The 20,474-nt window shown below is 45.2% G+C and overlaps 1 protein-coding gene across 8 annotated transcripts in view; it reads left to right on the top strand.

Moving 5' to 3' along the window:
- Positions 1–20,474, top strand: part of LOC127584319 (ankyrin-1-like) — a 329,079-nt gene that overhangs the window by 215,262 nt on the left and 93,343 nt on the right. For all 8 annotated transcript variants that reach the window (XM_052041013.1, XM_052041016.1, XM_052041021.1 and 5 more), the window contains exons 7-16: positions 2,531–2,629; positions 4,523–4,621; positions 8,468–8,566; positions 10,230–10,427; positions 11,442–11,540; positions 12,664–12,762; positions 13,862–13,960; positions 15,987–16,184; positions 17,159–17,257; positions 19,592–19,690. In XM_052041013.1, the coding sequence (XP_051896973.1) occupies positions 2,531–2,629; positions 4,523–4,621; positions 8,468–8,566; positions 10,230–10,427; positions 11,442–11,540; positions 12,664–12,762; positions 13,862–13,960; positions 15,987–16,184; positions 17,159–17,257; positions 19,592–19,690 (1,188 nt within the window). The remainder of the gene's footprint in view (positions 1–2,530; positions 2,630–4,522; positions 4,622–8,467; positions 8,567–10,229; positions 10,428–11,441; positions 11,541–12,663; positions 12,763–13,861; positions 13,961–15,986; positions 16,185–17,158; positions 17,258–19,591; positions 19,691–20,474) is intronic.

Genomic DNA, 20,474 nt, shown 5'->3' on the forward strand with positions numbered 1-20,474 from the left:
GGAGGGTTGTGCCCTTGATGGAGCAGACTGAGTCTACAACCCTCTGCAGCCTCTTGCGATCCTGTGCATTGGAACCTTCATACCAGTTTGTGATGCAACCAGTCAGAATGCTCTCCACCGTACATCTGTAGAAATTTGCAAGCGTCTTTGGTGACATACCAAATCTCCTCAAACTCCTAATGAAGTAGAGCTGCTGGTGTGCCTTCTTCGTGATTGCATCAATGTGTTGTCCCAGGATAGGTTGTCTGAGATGTTGATGCCCAGGAACTTGAAGCTGCTCACCCTTTCCAGAATTAGGACAGAACCTGGCCATGCAGAGGTCAGTTGTATTTAAAAGTAATTCATGGGCTACGAAACACTTTCGAACATCCTTCGCACATACCTATGTGGACAATTGCAATTCCATCCATTTTGTCCATCTTCTGGACTTCAAAGGGTGGGAGAGTTTAATCAGCACACAGTGAACAGTCTAGGTGTCAGTTGTGCTTAAAGTAATGTGATTTCTTTTTTGATTTTCACAACTTTAAGCACAATTGTCGCCTTTAAGAATTTGAAGTTAAATTACAGTTCCAATTTCTGCTCAAACTCATTTCTATGTTATCACAAGCACAGTCTAACATGAACCAATGCAATCAGGCACCACTTTAGAACACAATTGTTTGTTGTGTTTCCTTCCATTAAGAAACATTTCTGACCAGGTTTAAGAGTGGCAACCTGCATAGTTTGATTAATCCGGCTGAAAATGGGTTTACTGCAGAAAATAGGCATTTTTAGCAAGAGTCCAGGTCAGCATCTGGCGCACCTGATCTTAAATAACTGAAGGTGGCATAATATGACTGACATTAAATATTTATAAGTTTCATTGATGTAAGGTCATCAGATCTGATACAAGTTAAAGCTTAGTTAATATTTTGCACCTCTCATTTTTTAAAATTCAAGTGTTTAGACCCACTGTGCTTATTTTTATCTCGTACAACAAACCTGTCTACCCAAGAATCAGTGTAGTGAACCTTGGCTGCATTCCCTCAAATGGAAGTACATCCTTCCTTTGGGAAGGAGACCAGACCTCAATATTCTCACCGCAATCTCACTGTACACTCTCAATCCTGTACACAATATCACCAGGGCTCTATATAATTAGAGCAAGATGTCTTGTACTCAAATACTCTTGCAATAACGGACCATTTACCTTCCTACCTGATTGTTGTACTTGCATGTGAACCTGCAGTGATTCATGTACAAGAACACCCAAATCCCTCTAAACATTAACACCATTCAATCTCCCTCCATTTAAAAGATACTCGGCCTTCTTTCTAGCTTTGTACCAGGGTGGATGGCCTTGCAGTTTCCACATGATGTTCCATCTGCTGTGTTGTCACTTTCCCTTAACCTGTCTCCACTCTGAAACCACTCTGCATGATCTTCACAGCCCACACTGCCACCTAGCTTTGCATCATCAGCAAACTTTGCAGCAGAGTAAAACTCAGTGGTTAAGACAACCATAGATTGGCTGAACTGGTACTTAATAATTGTATACGTATGTAGTTAATCGAGTGTACTACTGCCAGTGTGTAAATAGATAGAGGATATAACGTTATGTATGTAGATAGTGGGATTTTTCATGGCTTATTACTTTCTTTAATGGAGAACAGTGCAGTAGATTAGACCTGATGGAAGTTTATAAAATTATGAGAGGCATAGATAGAGTAGACTGCTAGACCCTTTTTCCCAGGGTTGAAATATCTAGTACTAGAGGGCATGCATTTAAGGTGAGAGGGGGTAAGTTTAAAGGAGAGGAAGGGGGCAAGTATTTTACACAGAGAGTGGTGGGTGCCTGGAATGCACTGCCAGAGGTGGTGATGGAGGCAGATACGACAGTGGCGGTTAGATAGGCACGTGAATATGCAGAGAATGGAGGGATATGGACCACGTGCAGGCAGAAGGGACTAGGTGCCATTACTTTAATTTGTTCGGCACGACATCGTGGAACAAAGGGCCTGTTCCATGCTCTATGTAGGTGTGTGTGTTAGGAAGCCTTTAAGAATTGTGTGTAGCACATGGTTTGATGTTTGTTAATGCTGTTGTACGAGCTACATGTGCTAGTTGAGTGTTGACGGGCTTTGGTCAGCAGCTCTCTCCTTGCTCAAGGCCTTAGTCAACAACTAACACCATTCAATCTCCCTCCATTTAAAAGTGCCCATGAACAATGCAGTCAGTCACTTGAAAGGATTGGTGCAGTTGACAACGTTCCAATGTGGAAAGCTTTTCCGACTCCTGAATTCTTTGTGGTTTGTCTGGACCATCAGCATCCCACAGGATGCACAGGAGTCCATATAACTGCTTCTTTGATGCCAGTTCTACACTCTATTAAGCATAAAAGTGCATTCTGGAAAGGATGGGTGAGGTTAATGGGCCATTATGTCTAATTGAACACAGACGTTTGCTCTAATGCTTTGCTCTGGCAGACATCAATAATGACTGGAGTGTCTCTGCTCCTGGTACTGAGACCTGCTCTCCGTTCTCATTTCAGACTGGCTTCACTCCGCTCCACATCGCAGCACATTATGAGAATCTGAACGTGGCTCACATGCTGCTGACCAGAGGGGCCAACATCAATTTTACACCCAAGGTAGGTCCCAATCGGAGTTTTGGGTCTATGCAGTTTGTGTGGAATTCCTCGGCCTCCCCCCTTCCTCTCCCTGGCTGCTCCCCCGATTTGCCCAGGGACACCTTGGCGATCAGTCCTCAAGACTTCTCCAGTACCCATGGCAAAGAGAGACGAACCTGATGTTGTAGACCTCCTCCACCTCCAGAGAGAGTACAGCTGGTTCAAACTGAAGCATCTCCCTTCAATTCACAGCAGCACAGAAATAGTTAACCGTGAAACTGGTAGAATCCTGAGGTAGCCAGGAAAGATCAGTCTGCTGTACCGATGGCGCAACCGATGCTGGAGAAACTCCGCAGGCTTTTCTGGCTCGATGCTGGGTGGGAGTTATCGGGAAGGAAGGATCAGAAGTGAAGCCATAATCAGGAAGGAGCAAGCAATTGAGTGGGGCCTGACTGGCGAGGGGTGAGGGGAAATTGAAAGAAAGGGGGAAGGGGTCAGAGGCAGAGGCAATTAGGAGAGGCCACCTAATCTGGAGAGAGGAGGTGACCATGCAGACAAAATTCCCAATCTGGCAACAAGATGAATGTTATTTTCTAATTAAACCTCCTGGAATGTGAGTTCACACAGATGTTAACTCTGTTGGAGGAGCTGACTGCTTCTTTGAGCTCAGTACTGGGTTGTGCAAATCATTGCCTTTGATAAAGTCACAGGATCATTCCCAGATCCAATTCCCCATGTGTTTTTCAACCAATTTACCATCTCCCTGTGATCCCTTTAAGGAGCATCCCTCATCCCCATGTGTATCTGTACACTGTAGTTTTGGATATGGAGTTTCAAGGAATGTTAAGCCTCCTATCTGAATATGCAAAAGGCCCAAGGGCTGTTCCTGAGCTGGGTGATGAATGCCCTTGTGTGACTGGCAGAGAATGTGTTCACACTGCCAATTAGATGGAACATCTTGGCACCTATTTCATGCCTCCGACCTGGGCATAGCTTCACAATTTCTCAGGCACTGCATGAGTGATTAGACAGGGGGAGGTGGGCTTGTCCTTGTATAGAACTGGGGTCTGGAATGTGAGCTTAGTTGTGAAGCTCTGCAGGAGCTCAGCATCAACAGAAGAGGGTTTGGGACTGGGTATCAAGGTGATATGGTGTGAATTCATGTCCATAATTCCTTTTACAAAGGTTGTCTCCTCATGAGGTTATCAGTGTTGGCACTGGAGTGCAGCAGTTAGTTGCACTGGAGTGCAGACCAGGGTCTGATCCCGATCTCTGGTGCTGTCCTTGTGGAGTTCGCACATTCTCCCTGTGACTGTATGCATCTACCCCAGATGCTCCAGTTTCCTCCCACGTCATAAAGATGCGCTGTTAGGTTAGTTAGCCATTGCAAATTACTCTTAGATTAGGTGAGTAGCAAAAGAATCAAAGGGGGATTGATGAGCATGTGAGAGAGCTGAAAGAGTACAGGGCAATAGGAAGAGGAGGAAATGATGAATGCAATTACCCTGCTGGAAGCTAGCATGGGGCTGATAGGCCAGCTTCTGTGTTGTAGTAAGTTGGACTTGCCACAAGGTTTATTCAGTGAAGGACAATGGGGTCTCCCTTGAGGGTTTGAGACTGAAAGTAAGAGGGTTAGAGGGGATCTGAGGAAAAGTCTTTTCCCTCAGAGGGTGGTTGCAATCTGGAATGTTCTGCCTGAGGAGGTGGTGGATGCAGATACTCTTACGATATTTAAAAAGTATTGGTATGAACAGGTGAATCACCAGCTATGGACCATGAGCTGGTACATGGGATTTGTATGGATGGGTATTTGATGGTTGACATAGATGTGGTGAGCTGAAGGGCTTGTTTCTGTGTTGTGTGACTCTATAACCCTGTCTGTTTTCTCATATATTTATTCTTTGTTGTGTTCAGAATGGAATCACAGCACTGCACATTGCTTCCCGAAGAGGGAACACAAATATGGTCAGGTTTCTGCTGGATCGTGAAGCCCAGATCGATGCTCGGACAAAGGTGAGTGCAATTAGAGATTGGCCTCTTAACATAGTGGGAGACAAACCCAGCTCTCAATGACAGGAAGTATCATCCAAGCTTTCCAGAAATGTATGAAAGGGAAAACTATCTACATTAAGCATTGGAACCTCAGAGATGGAATTAATAATGAGAAGTAAGGAAATGGAGACTTCGAACAAATTCTTTCTATCTGTCTTCATAGTGGAAGGAAGTTGGAGCATCCCAATAAAAGTGGAAAATCTAGGGGCAAAAGCATGGGAGGAACTTAAAACAATCATTGGGCAAATTAATGGAATTAAGAGCTCACAAGATCCCTGAACCTGATTGCCGGCATTCTGTGGGATTAAAAGACGTGGCTGCAAGATATCGGATGCATTGGTTTTGGTCTTCCAAATTTCCCAAATTCTGGAAAGGTTCCACTGGATTGGCAAATCACCAATAGATGATCTTTATTCAAGAACGAAACAGGAGAGCAGGAAACTTTTGGCCAATTAGCCTAACATCTATCACTTGGGCGGCACAGTGGCACAGCTGGAGAGCCACTGCCTCACAGGGCAGGAGACCCGGGTTCAATCCTGACCTCAGACGCTGCCTGTGTGGAGTTTGCACGTTCTCCCTGTGACCGTGCGTAGGTTTCTTCCAGGTGCTCCGGTTTCTTTCCAAATCCCAAAAGCATTGCAGGTTGGTAGGTTAATTGGCCACTGTAAATTGCCCCAAGTGTACAGGTGAGTGATAGAAACTGGGGGGAGTTGATGAGAATGTGGGGAGAATAAAAAAATGGGATTACTATAGGGTTAGTAAATGAGTGGTTGATGGTCAGTGTGACTCGGTGGGCTGAAGGGCCTTTCTCGTGTTCTATTTCTCCATTTCTCTATTTGGGAAAAATGCTGGTGTCTATTACGAAGCAGGTAATAAGAGGTCATTTATAAAATCAAAAGACAACCAAGCAGAGTCAACATGGTTTTATGAAAGGATAATTATGCTTGGCTAGCCTACTTATGTTCTTTGAGGATGTAACAGGCTGCGTGGATAAAGGGGATCCAATAGGTATAGTGTACTGGGTTTCCAGAAAGCATTCAGTGTGGAGTAATATAAAAAGGCTACTGCATGAAATAAGACCTCAAGTCATTGGGGGTAGTAGACAGAGGACTGGCCAACTTACAATAAACAGAGTTTTCAAATTGGCAAACTGTAACTAGTGGGCTGGGGCCCAATTATTTATAATCTATATTAATGACTGAAGTGAAAGGACACAGTTTTTAGTGTATTGTAGCCGGGTTTGCTGATGATACAAAGACAGGTGGGAAAGTAAGTTGTAAGGAAGATGCAAAGGGGTATTAAAAAGTTCAGTGAGTGGGCAAGTATTTGGCAGGCAGTGTATGTTGGAAATATGTGAGATTATCCACTTAGGAAGGGAGAAAAGCAGGATGTTATTTAAATAAAAGACGACAAAATGTCACGACTTCATATATTTTGGGGTCTGTTCACATGAAACTCAAGAAGACAGCAAGAGACCAGGAAGGTTAATGGAATGTTAACCTTTATTGTAAGGAGTATGGAGTGTAAACCTTTGGAAGCTTTCATACAACTTTCATGTGCTGTAAGACCATACCTGCAGTACTGTGTACCGTTTTAAGGAAGGCCATGTTTGTATTGGAGGCAGTGCAGGGAAGGTTCACTGTGATTCCTGGGATGAAGGGGTGGTCATATAAAGTGAGGTTCAGCGGGTTGAACTCACACTTATGAGTGTACGAGAAACTCCCAGCGTTATGGGAGGGTTGCGTTCCTAGAAAACAGTCCGTATTGCATAATGTGAAGCTGTGTCATCTGTGTGTGAATCAAGAAATCCCAGTGTTTATTTTTTTTACGTAAATTCCATGACAGCAGATTTTATTCTGCATCTCCAATTTTTGGATCGTGATTTGTGAAGGGCAACCTTCCATCACCCGAATAACTTTATGCAGGGGTCGCCTGTATAAAAGGATGAGAGATATTCTTAATGAAGTATAAGATCCTGAGGGTGATTGACAGGATTCAGAGAGGATCTAGAAATTGGGAATTGTTTCAGAATTAGGTGTCACCTGCTAAAGATGGAGATGAGGAGGAATTGCTTCTCTTTGGAATTCTCTCGCCCAGCCAGCAGTGGAGGCTGAATCACTGAAGGCAGAAATGGACATACTTTCAAACGATAGGGAAATTGATGGTCACGGGTCAACAGGTGGGAAAGTGAATGGAGGTCAAGATCTGATCAGACAATGTCCTACTGAACTGTGGAGGAGGCTCAAAGAGCCAGATAGTCTCCTGCTTTTTCTTATGTTCCTGTTCTTCTGTTCATTGGCAGCACCGAGGGATCTTCTGTCTTGTCCCTATCTCAGATCCCATGCTTTAGGGAATTTAGGAGAATTATGTTTCATTTCCACGCCATTAGTTTTATAAAAATAGAACCTTGCCCCAACATAATAAATAATTAAGAGGAGACACGGGAGACTGCAGATGCTGGAATCTGGAGCAACAAACAGTCTGCTGGAGGAACTCAGCGAGTCGAGCATTATCTGTGGGGAGGGGAAAGGAGTTGTCAGCATTTCATGTTGAGACCCTGCAGGGTCCTGATGCAGGGTTTCCACCTAAGACGCTGACAATTCCTCCCCCCCCTCAGCCCCACCAACAGCTATCGCTTAAGCTTTTGAGTTCCTCTAGCAGATTATTTGTTGTATTAATTAAGTTGTGCTAAAAATTTCAAGTCATTTTATTTTCATAGTGCCAAGCCATTTTAGGAGGAGATTTTAACTTCCTGACTTCCCTAGTTTCCATTGCTACTTGGGAACGGCATTATACCACCAAGGCTCCAATCACTCCCACAGCTAGAGGCCCAGCCAAGGAGAGTTTGATATTATTTTCACAGGACCACGAGGAGCCTTTCCAGCAGTACGCAGAATTAACATCTAAACTATACTGTGTTGAAAAAGAAGAGAAAAGAAATCTTGCCCCTGTAGATCAGTTTGCTTGATGCCCAGAGATGAATGAAGAATATCATTTTGAGTCAAGGGTGTAACAGTGTCTAACAGTGCCAGAGACCCGAGTCAATCCTGATCTATGCAGGGTTTGCATGTACTCCCTGTGACCACACGGGTTTCCTCCCACATTCCAAAGGTGAGCAGATTGGTAGGTTAATTGGCCACTGTAAATTGCCCCTAGTTTGTAGGTGGGTGGGAGAAACTGGGGAAGTTGAGGGGAATGTGGGGGATTAAAAAAAAATGAGATTACTGCAGGTTTAGTGTAAAATGGGTGGTAGACGGTCTGTGTGGGCTCGATGGGCTGAAGGGCCTGTTTCTGTGCTGTATCTCTCCAAGATTCTTAAGAAAAGCATCTAGAAACTAAAAATGAAATGGGGAGGTCAACACGCATTTCAGATGGATTAGACTTTCTTGAACACCCTAATTAAAATCTTTGTGGATGCATAAGGATAATGGGTTCTAATAGGTTTTCAAACAGAGTTTGATGAGGCTGACTCAACCTTGATATCAGAATGTGTGGCGTTGCAACTCGTGTCTGCAGGTACTGCCATCGGGAACCACCCCACCACAAGTGAACCACATCTGGAAGCCCACTTCATGCTCTGCAGCTTGCTGCCCAGTGTTAGTCCAGCTGTGGATTAGGTGCCTGCTGCTGAGATAGTGGTGGATGGCGGGGAATGTGCTTCATCAATTTGCTGGCAGCAGCTGATCGTTGAGAGCACTGCTCCTGCTTCCCGTGTTTTGACAGAATCCCTGTGCAATTGTTGGCTGAAGACCTTTGCTGAGACTGGTATTTACATTGTGTGTGTGTGTGTGCATGTTCTTTGTTCAGGATGAGCTGACGCCTCTTCACTGCGCCGCCAGGAATGGCCATGTGCAGATTGCTGAGATTCTACTGGATCGCAATGCTCCGATTATGGCCAAAACCAAGGTAGGTGCAGGGCATGTGTGAGTGAGACCGAGAAGGTGGCACAAGTTTCTCACTGCCCCTAACCAACCCCACACTTGATTCTCGTGTGACTCCCAAGGGTTATCCTAAATCCAAGCCACGTTTCATCCAGTTTTGTCTGATGGTTTGTGTGTATACTCTGTGCAGTGGTCCATGTGTAGACCCTAAGCTTTAGGAGCGGAATTAGGCCATTTGGCCCATCGAGTCTGCTCCGCCATTCAATCATGGATGATCTTTTTCAACTCCATTCTCTTGCCTTCTTCGCCCCTACCAATCAAGAACCTATCAATCTCTGCCTTAAATACACTCAGTGACTTGGCCTCCACACCCCTCTGTGGCAACGAATTCCACAGATCCACCACCATCTAGCTGAAGAAATTCCTCCTCACCTCAGTTTGAAAGGGACATCCATTTATTCCGAGGATCCTCAACTCACTCACTAATGGAAACATCCTCTCCACGTCCACTCTCTCCAGGCCTTTCAGTATTTGGTAGGTTTCAATGAAGCTCCCCCTCATCCTTCTGAACTCCAGTGAGTACAGGCCCAGAGCCATCAAACGTTCCTCGTTCACTTTGCAATGATCTGTGTGTGCATTCTGTCTCTGATGGTCCATGTGTATGCTCTTCGTCATTGTCCTCATGTACCCTCTGGGCAATAATTTATGTGTACACTGTGCTATCTGATGCTGCAAGGGGTTATATGATTAAACTATGTGTGTCATTGGAATTGGTTTATATTATTGTCACTTGTACTGAGGTACAGTGAAAAACTTGTCTTGCAGACCGTTCATACAGATCAATTCATTACACAGTGCATTGAAGTAGTTCAAGGTAAAACAATACAGAATGCAGAATAAAGTGTCACAGCTACAGAAAAAGTGCGGTGCAGGTAGACAATAAGATGCAAGGTCATAACGAGGTAGATTGTGAGGTCAAGAGTTCATCTTATCGTACTAGGGAACCGCTCAATAGTCTTACAACAGTAGGATAGAAGCTGTCCTTGAGCCTGGTGGCATATGCTTTCAGGCATTTGTATCTTCTGCCTGATGGGAGAGGGGAGAAGAGAGAATGTCCAGGGTGGGTGGGGTCTTTGATTATGCTGGCTGCTTTACCGAGACAGCGAGAAGTATAGACAGTCCATGGAGGGGAGGCTGGTTTCTGTGATGTGCTGAGCTGTGTCCACTACTCTCTGCAGTTTCTTACAGTTTCAGGCAGACTAGTTGTCATACCAAGCCGTGATACGTCCAGATAGGATGCTTTCTATGGTGCATTGATAAAAGTTGGTGAGTGTCAAGGGGGACATGCCAAATTTCTTTAGCCTTCTGAGGAAGTAGAGGCGTTGGTGAGCTTTCTTGTCTGTGGCATCTACGTGGTTGGACAAGAACAGGCTATTGGGGATGTTTACTCCCAGGAACTTGATGCTCTCAACCCTCTAGACCTCAGCACCATTGATTAATTCCCTGTTGATTCCCAGTGTGATGTGTTTGCAGACACCTTCTTTAAGTGAATGAACCAATTTATATCTAGTGTGAAGTAAGGCAGCAGATGGCAGGTGTGTGGTCGGATTGTAAGAGCTAGTCGTCCTACCTCAGCCTTGGATGACGTGTGTGTTTGCCAAATGCTTTGTTCCTTCCTTTCCCTCTAGAACGGCCTCTCCCCCATTCACATGGCAGCACAGGGCGACCACCTGGACTGTGTCCGGCTCCTGCTCCAGTACAAAGCCGAGATCGATGACGTCACACTCGATAACCTGACCCCACTCCATGTGGCTGCTCACTGTGGCCACCACAAGGTGGCCAAGGTCCTCCTGGACAAGGGGGCAAAGCCCAGTGCCAGGGCCCTGGTGAGTCTGCATGTGACGTGGCTCTGAAGTAAGTGAATGATTGTGAATGAATTCAGGATCTGCTTTAAGGAGAAATATATTGTGTAAATGGAAGAATTTGCTCATTATCGTTCTCCTAAACCTTTGCCCACCTACCTTCATCTCATCGTTGAGATATTCTCTGTGAGCTCCCTCTTTGGCCAAGCTTCTGGTCACCTGACCTGAAGCCCCCTCCTTTCATTGGCTTCCATCTGCTAATCGCTCCATAGTATCATGGAGGCATACAGTACAGAAACAGGCCCTTTGGCCCACCGAGTCTGTACTGACCATCAACTCAGCTACACACTAGGGGCAATTTACAGTGGCCAATTAACCCACCAACCTGCACTTCTTTCACTGTTGTAGGTTCTACTTAAATGCAAGTTTTTATGATTGTTGTTATAGAATTGGGGGCTTACACCCACACATTCCCACAATACACCTCCGCTGTTCTATTCCTCCCCCAATATCACCACCAAATGAGCCAGCCAATGGCAGGCTGGAGAATCACCAGGATGTCCTCGGGATTGGGAGTGGATTTGGTCCATCAGGACTGTTTAGTTTCTAATCTTCTGCTTCATATTCAACCTCCCTCCATCGTGTTTAAATCAATATTTTAGAACAGTACATCCAATACAGGCCCTTTGGCTCACCATGTTGTGCTTCTCAAATAGCTGGTTCTGTATGTTTTTACAATTCCCAGTAGGTAGGAAGACATCCACAAGGAGCCCACCAAGTCTACACCAACCATCAACCACCCAGTTTACCCCAATCCTACATTTTTTACATCTACAATTTTTCTACATTAGTCCCACTTTTAATTCTCCCCACATTCTCTTCAATTCCCCCCAGATTCTACCACTCGATGTGTGCAGGCCCTTTCCTCTAAGGCAATGGCACTCGACCCCATGAGTACAACATTGCTCCCTCATGTCTGTGGATCGCCAGGGATGAGCTTGCTTAGTCTAACATGCCATGTCCCTCCCCATTTCCTAGAATGGCTTCACTCCGTTGCATATCGCATGTAAGAAGAATCACATCAGGGTGATGGATCTGTTGCTGAAGCACGGAGCCTCGCTGGAGGCTGTAACTGAGGTAAGGGACCGCAGTGTTGGGACAAGAATTCACTCTGTAAAAATCACCAGGTAATACAGAAGCCACTTATAATTGTTTCCATTTACAATGGAAGAGGATTATCCTTCCTTGAATTAATGATTGTCAAACTAGAATGGAAGGAAAGCACTGGCTTGAAATGTGAGTCACCCAAACATTGGGTATCTATTGAAGATGGAGAGGAAGGGAAGATTTTGACCTCTGCACCCTATTCTTACCATTCCTCAAAACAAAACTCTGCTGCAGTTAGAAATCAAACATAAAATCGGCAAATGCTGGGAAGACTCAGCAGGTCAGGAGCATCCGTGGAGAGAGAAACAGAGTTAATGCTTCAGATCGTAGACCCTTTGTCAGTTCTGATGAAAGGTCAGTGACCTGAAATGTCAATTCTGGTTCCCTCTCCACAGCTGCTGTCTGACCTACTGAGTATTTGCAGCACTTTCTGATATTGTTCCTGATAGTGGTAGTGGTTGAAAGGGAAGAGCTAACGTCAGCTTCTGAGGACAAAGAAGGTCAGGCAGTCAGTCACAACCTTGCCGACAATGAATTATCAAACATGAAATAGAGTCATACAGCATGGAAAAATGCAATACCTCACATTTATATGGATTGAAAGCCATTTGCCAATCCTCAGCCTAACCAATCAAGATCCCCCTGTTATTTTTCATAACCCTCTACACTATCTACAACACCAGCTATTTTGGTATCATCTGCAAACTTACTAACCATGCCTTATACATTCACATCCAAATTGTTTATATAAATTACAAACAACAAATGTCTCAGCACCAACCCCTGTGGCACACTACTAGACCTCCAGTACGAGAAACAACTCTCGACCATCACCCTCTGCTTCCTACCACTGAGCCATTATGAATCCAGTCCGTTATCTCCCCCTGGATCCCCTGTGATTTAACCTTCCAGGCTAGCCTGCGATGAGGGACCTTGTCAAATAAAGTGACCATGCAGTGTCATATTAAACAAGACCTGAGCTGCCTTTCTAGATCATTGCACGTGAAATTGTAAGAGAAAGATAAACATCTGAGTGTGTACAACTGTTTTTGTGACTTATAATTTGCATTCTCTCTCTGTGCTTGTATTCCAGTCAGGGCTGACGCCACTCCATGTTGCTGCCTTCATGGGAAACCTCAATATCGTCACCAAGTTACTACAGCATGGAGCCTCCCCTAATGTATCCAACGTGGTGAGTGGTTGTACTGAGGGTGGACTGATTCCCATTAGAGTTTAGAAGAAAGAGAAGTGATTTTATTGAAACATTGGAGACTCTGAGGGGAATTGATGGGGAGAGGATTTTTCACCTAGTGGGAATATCTAGGGCTAGAGGGAATGGTTTTGGAATAAGGATTCACCATTTAAAGAGGTAAAGAGAAATTTAGGAATCTTTGGGGTTTTCTACCCCAGAGAGCTCTGGCGGCAGAGTCATTGACCATTCAATTGTGTGATAAAAAGATATTTTGGAATATGGGGGGAGCAAAGATTATCTGGAACAGGCTGGTAACAAGATCAGAACAGCCATGGGAAAGCAGACTGAAGGGGCTGAATGGCCTCCTCCTGTTCCTGTTTTGTGCATTCTTATAGAACACTTGTGGCAAATGCCTTTTACTCAAGACCTGACTCATACAATTGTTAACACTGATTGAATGTGTTCCTGGCCAATTAACCTACCAACCTGCATGTCTTTGGGATTTGGAAAGAAACTGGAGCACCTGGAAGAAACCCACACATGATCACAGGGAGAAGGATTCAAAGGGAAAAGGCTCTTGGATTTTCACAAAGCTCACAGGCATTTGCACCTATTTTAAAGCCCAGTTAAACTCAGTCAAGGGGTTCAGGATTATTTTTAATCTCCCTCTGCTTCCCCTGCTCCTTTCAGGCTTTATTTTTAAAGCTTTTGCTTTTTGCTTCTTTGCCGTATTCCTGTTCCAGTTGTTCCCTTGAAGCTGGAAGAAACAAGGTGAGCCATGGCATTCAGAACAGTCCAGGGAGGCTCGGACTGGGCCGTTTGTGCCATCGTTGGGTGCCAGCCGTGAGTCTATCCAGGCTTTCATATCCTAAACTGTGGTCTCTCGTGTGAGGTCCAAAGATCTGCCTGTTCCTCAGGTCATCAGTGTCCTGCTGGGACAAGGGAGGGATGGACACAAGCCCACCCCATACCCTCCCAATACAGGGTAGCAAGGTGCCAAACAAAGTCTCACTCAGGCCGCTACTGGTTCTTGGGTTTTTCCGAGAGCCACTTCTTTGGGGTAAATCTTCTGTTTCCTGTTTTGTTTTATTTGCTGCAGAAAGTAGAGACTCCATTACACATGGCAGCAAGAGCGGGGCAGACTGAGGTGGCACGGTTTTTACTCCAAAACAAGGCTCAAGTCGATGCCAAAGCCAAAGTGAGTTTGATGGATGAGATCCATGTCTAGACACAGGGGAAAGTAGGATGTGTGTGTGTGTGTGTGTGTGTGTGTGTGTGTGTGTGTGTGTGTGTGTGTGTGTGTGTGTGTGTGTGTGTGTGTGTGTGCGCGCGCGCACACACATGTATGCGTGTGTTCGCGCATGTGTGTGTGTTCATGCACATGTATGTGTATGTGTGTACATGCATTGTGTGTGCATGTATGTGTGTGCAGGGTGCAGACGTGTATTGAGCATGTGCAGTGCATGCATGTATTTTGTGCACGTCTGTGTCTATGCCCGTGAGGGTGCAAGTGTATCTGAATTATTTAATCATCATCAACATACATGTGATTCAGTGCATGTTTGTGTGCACATGTGTGTGTATGCACGTGTGTGTGGGGGGGGATGGGTAAAGCAAGTTAACTAATCAGGTTGAAGAACCATTAATAAGCACATCCATTTATGTGTATGTGCATGCACACATGCGTGTGTGGGTGTCTGCTTATACACATGTGCATCATAAAAAAGATGGGGTGTGTAGATGTATGTGCAACTGTAAGTGTAGATGTGTTTGGGTGAGCTTGTGTGTGTAAGTTCAAAGAGTATTTGGAGTTTTAACCTACAGGGCCCTGAGTTTCAAATCTCTGTGTCCTGTGCATGTTTTTTTCTTACATAATTCTGTGTTTTTTCTAAATAATGCTGGAGTTACTTGGGAGAGTTTTGCTTCAAGCCTTTTGCAATTTTTTTTAGTCACATGCAATGGCACTTTGTCCTTTTTATTTTAATTTATATAATAAGTAAAAGTTAAATTCTATTCTCTGCTCTTCTATTCTCTGCCTCCTACTCCCATGACAGGGAATTATGAGGGGACAGGCAGTTGTGTGAATTTATCTTCAATCATTGGGTCCTATGAACTTAACCTGAACAAACTCACGGGCCTAGAAGTGCCTTGCCCTATGTTTATCCTGCAGTATCACTTAAACTTAGAACATTGGGTTTGATTTTGCTGTCTGCTGTTACAATTGTGCATTGGTTTCGAACTAGGTGGAACTCACCGAAAGCTGGGGAACCAAAGTGCAACACTGCACCCTCAGTGGGGCATCTGGGAATGGTGTGGAGAGGGAAAGCAAGTTAACCAATCAAGTTGAAGAAGCATTATCAAGCAGCGCACAGTTGCCACTGGAAAGGTCAATTCAGAGAAAGATGGAAAAAGTTTGAATACAGACAGATAAAAGACATGGAACAAAAATATTAAAAACAAAATCTTTAAAACTTTTTAAGTATCCCACTACAATTATGAGCTGAAGTAATGAAATCCAACATATATAGAAGTTAATTTCCAGTTCTGGACAAGTGGTTAAGACACTGAGCTATTGAGGCAGTGCTTACACTGGACAATCCCTAATGATTATGGCCAAGTTAATAGACATCCACACAGTAAGGACAGCAACTGCACACAATTACCTAACTTTAAGAGGTAAAACAGGATATCTTGGACAGGACTTCTTGTGCTCCCAGTCTAACAGTGTCTGTGTGCTGTTGATCGAATTCCAATTCCCATATCAAATCTGGTAATTGGTTTATTATTGTCACACGTACCGAGATACAGTGAAAAACTTTAGTCTTGCATGCCATCCATACAGATCATTTCAATACATAAATACATTGAGGTAGTACAAAGGGAAAAGCAATAACAGAATGCAGAATATAGTGTTACAGTTACAGAGAAAGTGCAATGCAGACAGGGAATAAAGTGCAAGGTCGATTGTGAGGTCAAGATTTCAAGAGGTCCGTTCAATAGTCTTATAACAGCAGGATAGAAGCTGTCCTTGAGCCTGGTGCTGTGTGATCTCAAGCTTTTGTATCTTCTGCCTGATGGAAGGTGGGGAGAAGAGAGAATGTCCGGGGTGGGAGAGGTCTTTGATTATGTTGGATACTTTTCCGAGACGGTGAGTGCCTCTTCACAATGTCTACTGTAAAAGCCAGTCTAGTTGTCTTCTGTCACTGTGTCTCTGCTCCACACAGGACGATCAGACTCCCCTGCATTGTGCCACTCGCCTGGGCCACCTGGATGTCATCAAGCTCTTGCTGGAGAACGGAGCGTGCCCGAAATCAGCGACCACTGCGGGCCACACGCCTCTGCACATCGCCTCGCGGGAGGGGCACGTTGAAGTAGCAGAGGTCCTGCTCGACCACGGAGCCTCACAGACCAGAATGACAAAGGTATGTGGGCAAGTTGTTGACCAGTGAATTCATTCAGGCCAGAAAAGATGGAATGGATCTCCATTGAGTTTCCCCAAAGGTCCAATGGGTAAAGTGAGTTCATATTGTGGCACTGGGGCACACAGCTCAGTTATTGACCTGCACTAAACTGAGGAGATGACTGCAACTGGGGCAGTGTTGCTATGTTACGATTGGCCTCAGCCTCCCTGTGTTAAGGTGGAGACCATGGAAAGAGTGGAGCAGGTTCTTCCACTGCTAGACATGGAGGGGCTGAATCAGGTGAGAAAGCCCCTCAAACACTGAAAGAGTGTATCACCCCAGGGGGCCACATCAGTGGCAATGGTGCTATGGTTAAAAAAAAGTGTTAACATGACTGAATGTTTTGGCCAAATGACACTAAGAATGTAAAAAGTTTTGCACTGTGTTTATTCTCCTGTATATATATTTTGTTATGAATAAAGTTTATTTTTGAGATTAAATTGGTAAATTGGTTTACTATTGTCACACGTACAGAGGTACAGTGAAAAACTTGTCTTGCATACCGTCTGTCTATACAAATCAATTCATTACCACAGTGCATTGACGTAGCACAAGGTAAAAACAATGACAGAGTGCAGAATAAAATGTTACAGTACAGAGGAAGTGCAGTGCAGGTCAACAGTAGGGTGCAAGGTCACAACGAGGCAGATTGTGAGGTCAAAAGTCCATCTTTTCGTACAACGGAACCATTCAATAGTCTTATAACAGCGGGATAGAAGCTGTCCTTGAGCCGGGCGGTACAAAAAGAGTGGGGCAGGCAGGTCTGATCTCAGCAGCGTGCCCTGAAGGAATAACCCACTGCAGGTTTGCTGATGTCCAGCTGAGGAGTAGGAGAGATGAGCTGATAAGGTTCAACACCAATAACTGGGACATGAGAAATCATTAGCTTCTGGAGATGTTCTGAGTGGTCTGACATTCTGTCTGTCTGTCCGCAGAAAGGGTTTACCCCAATCCATGTCGCTGCCAAGTATGGTAAAATGCAAGTTATGGAATTGCTGCTTCAACGAGGTGGTCAGCCCAACTCTGCAGGAAAGGTAACTCCACACTCGGAACAGACCGGATTACAGTGGTTCAGTCCATGGGCCAACATCGGACGTTCTCCAACAGTCTACAGGAGGCGCAGTTTAGACTGCACTGGTTTAATTGTAACCAATACTGCATAATAAAGTAATACATGAAATGCTGCAAGAACTCAGCAGGTCAGGCAGCATCTAGGGAGGACAATCAGCAGTCACCATGTCAGGTTGAGACCCCTCATCTGGACTTCGACCTGAAATGTCGACTGTCCATTTCCCTCTATAGATGCTGCCTGATCTGCTGAGATCCCCGAGCATCTCGTGTGTTGCTCCAGATTCCAGCATATCCACTCTCTTGTGTTTCTGTGTAATAAAGTAAATTGTTGGGGAAATGCAACAGTAGGCAAAAACCAGGAGGAAGGAACATGGAGCAGCAAACAATCTGATGGAGGAACTCAGCAGGTCGAGCAGCATCTGTGGAGGGGGGAAGGAATTGTCGATATTTCAGGTTGAGACCCTGCCTCGGGACTGAGAGTGGAGTGGGGAGATGGCCGGTATAAAGGGGAGGAGGGGAGTGGTGAGGTGGTGGACTGAGGAGGGGTGCAAGATGACAGGCAGCTTGTACCGGGGAGGGGAGGGGAGTGACGGTGGACTTGGGAGACTTTGGCAAAAATAAAATTGAGGCAGATGGAGCAAGATGGGGGGAGAAGAGTGTGAAGGTCGGAGGCAGCTACTGGAGAGAGATAACAGGAAAGCTGCCAGTGCTGGAATCTGATAAGTAGAGGAGGTGATAAAGGGAACCATTAGGGGAGCAATGGATGGCAGACGGGACCAGAACTGGGTGGGTGGGGGTGGTGGGGGGAAGCCTGTGTCTGACCGTGTGTGTCATGGGTGGATGGAACCAGGAGGGGATGCTGGGGGTGGGATAGGTTTGAGGGAAAGAGAACAAACAAAAATGGGAGGACTGGAAGGAGAGAGGGTGTGGGGGTGGGGGGTGTCAGGGAAAGGAGGAAACAGCCCACCAGAGGGGAGCGTTATCTAAAATTGGAAAACTCAGTATTCACGCCATTAGGTTGTAGACTACCCAGGCGGAATATGAGGTGTTGTTTCTCAAGTTTGCATTGGACTTCACTCTGGCAGTAGAGAAGATTGATAGGACGTTGTGTTTATAAAAACAGTAACTGTGAAGAAGCTATGCACCTCACAAAGCTCCTTCCTTCAATTGTATTAACTCCTCCAACAAGACATCTAGTCTGTTGCAAGTGACAGTTTTCTTGTGAAATGCATGGAGGTGTTGTTTTACCTTACAGCAGCCAAGTTCTAGAGTCTGAGCACTGGCTGTGTACTAACTGATGCATGAAGGTCGACGTCACCACCAGGAGTTGGCAGGGCTCTTACACTGTAATTTATTTGGCTGGGCCGGAGAGAATGAAAGACATAATGGTCTCTGATGAGCAGGGAGTACACCCCCTGCAGCATATCGCATAGAGAAGGATCACTTACAAAACAACCATTCTGTCATCCTTGCCTGCCATGGGAACCTATCAGTAGACTAAAATGAAGTGAGCATTTGCTAATTTAGTTATTGTAGAGGTGAGAAGGCACTGAATCTGTGAATATGCCTCTCAATTATAAATGCATTTCTTTTAACTTAGCTGATATGCATCATCTTATAAAAGGTTTTAAACCAGCAACAGTGATTGTTCAATTGCGCACACAATTTCCTGTGCAAAACTAATTGGGAGAGAAAGTTAGCTCGCCTGCAACTTTTTGAAGTCGGAGAAAGGAGTTTATCTTTTTGGCATGGCAAATGTTGACTTCATTAGGATTGGTATTGGTTTATTATTGTCACATGTACCAAGATACAGTGAAAATCTTTTGTTTCATGTGCCATTCAGACAGTCATGTCATACATAATTGCATGGAGGTAGTAAAAAGAAAACAGAATGCTGAATATAGTGTTGCTGTTGTGGAGAAATCCAGTGCAGGTAGACAAATCAAGTGCAAGGGCCATGACAAGGTAGGTTGGGAGATCAAGAGTTCATCTATTAGCGTATGAGAGGTCCGTTCAAGTGCCTGATAACACTGGTTGCTTTTCTGAGGAAGTGGGAAGTGTAGGCGGAGTCATTGGAGGGGAGGCTGGTGATGGACTGGGCTGTGTTCACGACTCTCTGCAACTTCTTGTGGTCTTGGGCAGAGCAGTTGCCGTACCAAGCCGTGATGCATCCAAACTGGAATCTTTCTGTGGTCCATCCATATCAGGATCTTTGTGAATGGACTTTGTTGGGTCTTTATACCAGGAGAAACGAGATCATCTTCTCCTCTCACACCATCCTTCTTTGTGCCCTGCAGAATGGTCTGACCCCTCTCCATGTGGCCGTTCACCATGACAACCACGACATCGTGAAGCTTCTTCTCAACCAAAATGCATCCCCGCATGCCACAGCCCGGGTAAGTGCAAGCAAGAGTGCCATCTGGCAGGGACTCCAGCCAGCGAAGCTGTAGGGTAAGGGGTTTGACCAGCCCGTAAGCAGCAGGGAAGATGGGCATTGGTGTAACTCCTCCACCAGGAACACCAGTACAGTTGGCGGGCGCAATGCTCCTCCACTCTAGTTGAGTTGAATACGAGGCATACAACATGGATACACAAGATACTGCAGATGCTGGAATCTGGAGCAACACACAAATCGTTCCCCTCGCCACTTCCCTTGCTTTATTCCAGGCTCCACCTTCCTCTCCTTTCAGATTCCATCATCTTCAGCCTTTTGACACTTCCACCTATCACCTCACAGTTTCTGACTCCATTCCCATTCTCCCTCTTCCCCCATTTGGCTATCACCCCCCCCCTCACCTGGATCCACTTGTCACTTGCAAGCTCTTGTTCCCACCCCTTTCCTCCACCTCTTTACACTGGCTACCACCCCGCTATCTTCCAGTCCAGATGAAGGGTCTCAACTCGAAATGTCGACTGTCCATTTCCCTCCATAGATGCTGCTGACCTGCTGAGTTCCTCCAGTGTTTTGTGTGTTGTTGCACACAACATGGTGAGCTAAGATCTTCCCCTGTATTCCGAAATTCCCAACTGGAAAGGCTGTGGGAGGTGATGCATACATTCATGGGGTAAATTGGTTTATTATTGTCACTTGTACCGAGATACAGTGCAAAATTTGTCTTGCATACTGTTCATACAGATCAATTCATTATACAGTGCATTGAGGTAGTACAAGGTAAAACA

The sequence above is a fragment of the Pristis pectinata genome, chromosome 29 (genome assembly GCF_009764475.1).
Source record: "Pristis pectinata isolate sPriPec2 chromosome 29, sPriPec2.1.pri, whole genome shotgun sequence".
Classification (NCBI taxonomy): Eukaryota; Metazoa; Chordata; class Chondrichthyes; order Rhinopristiformes; family Pristidae; genus Pristis; species Pristis pectinata.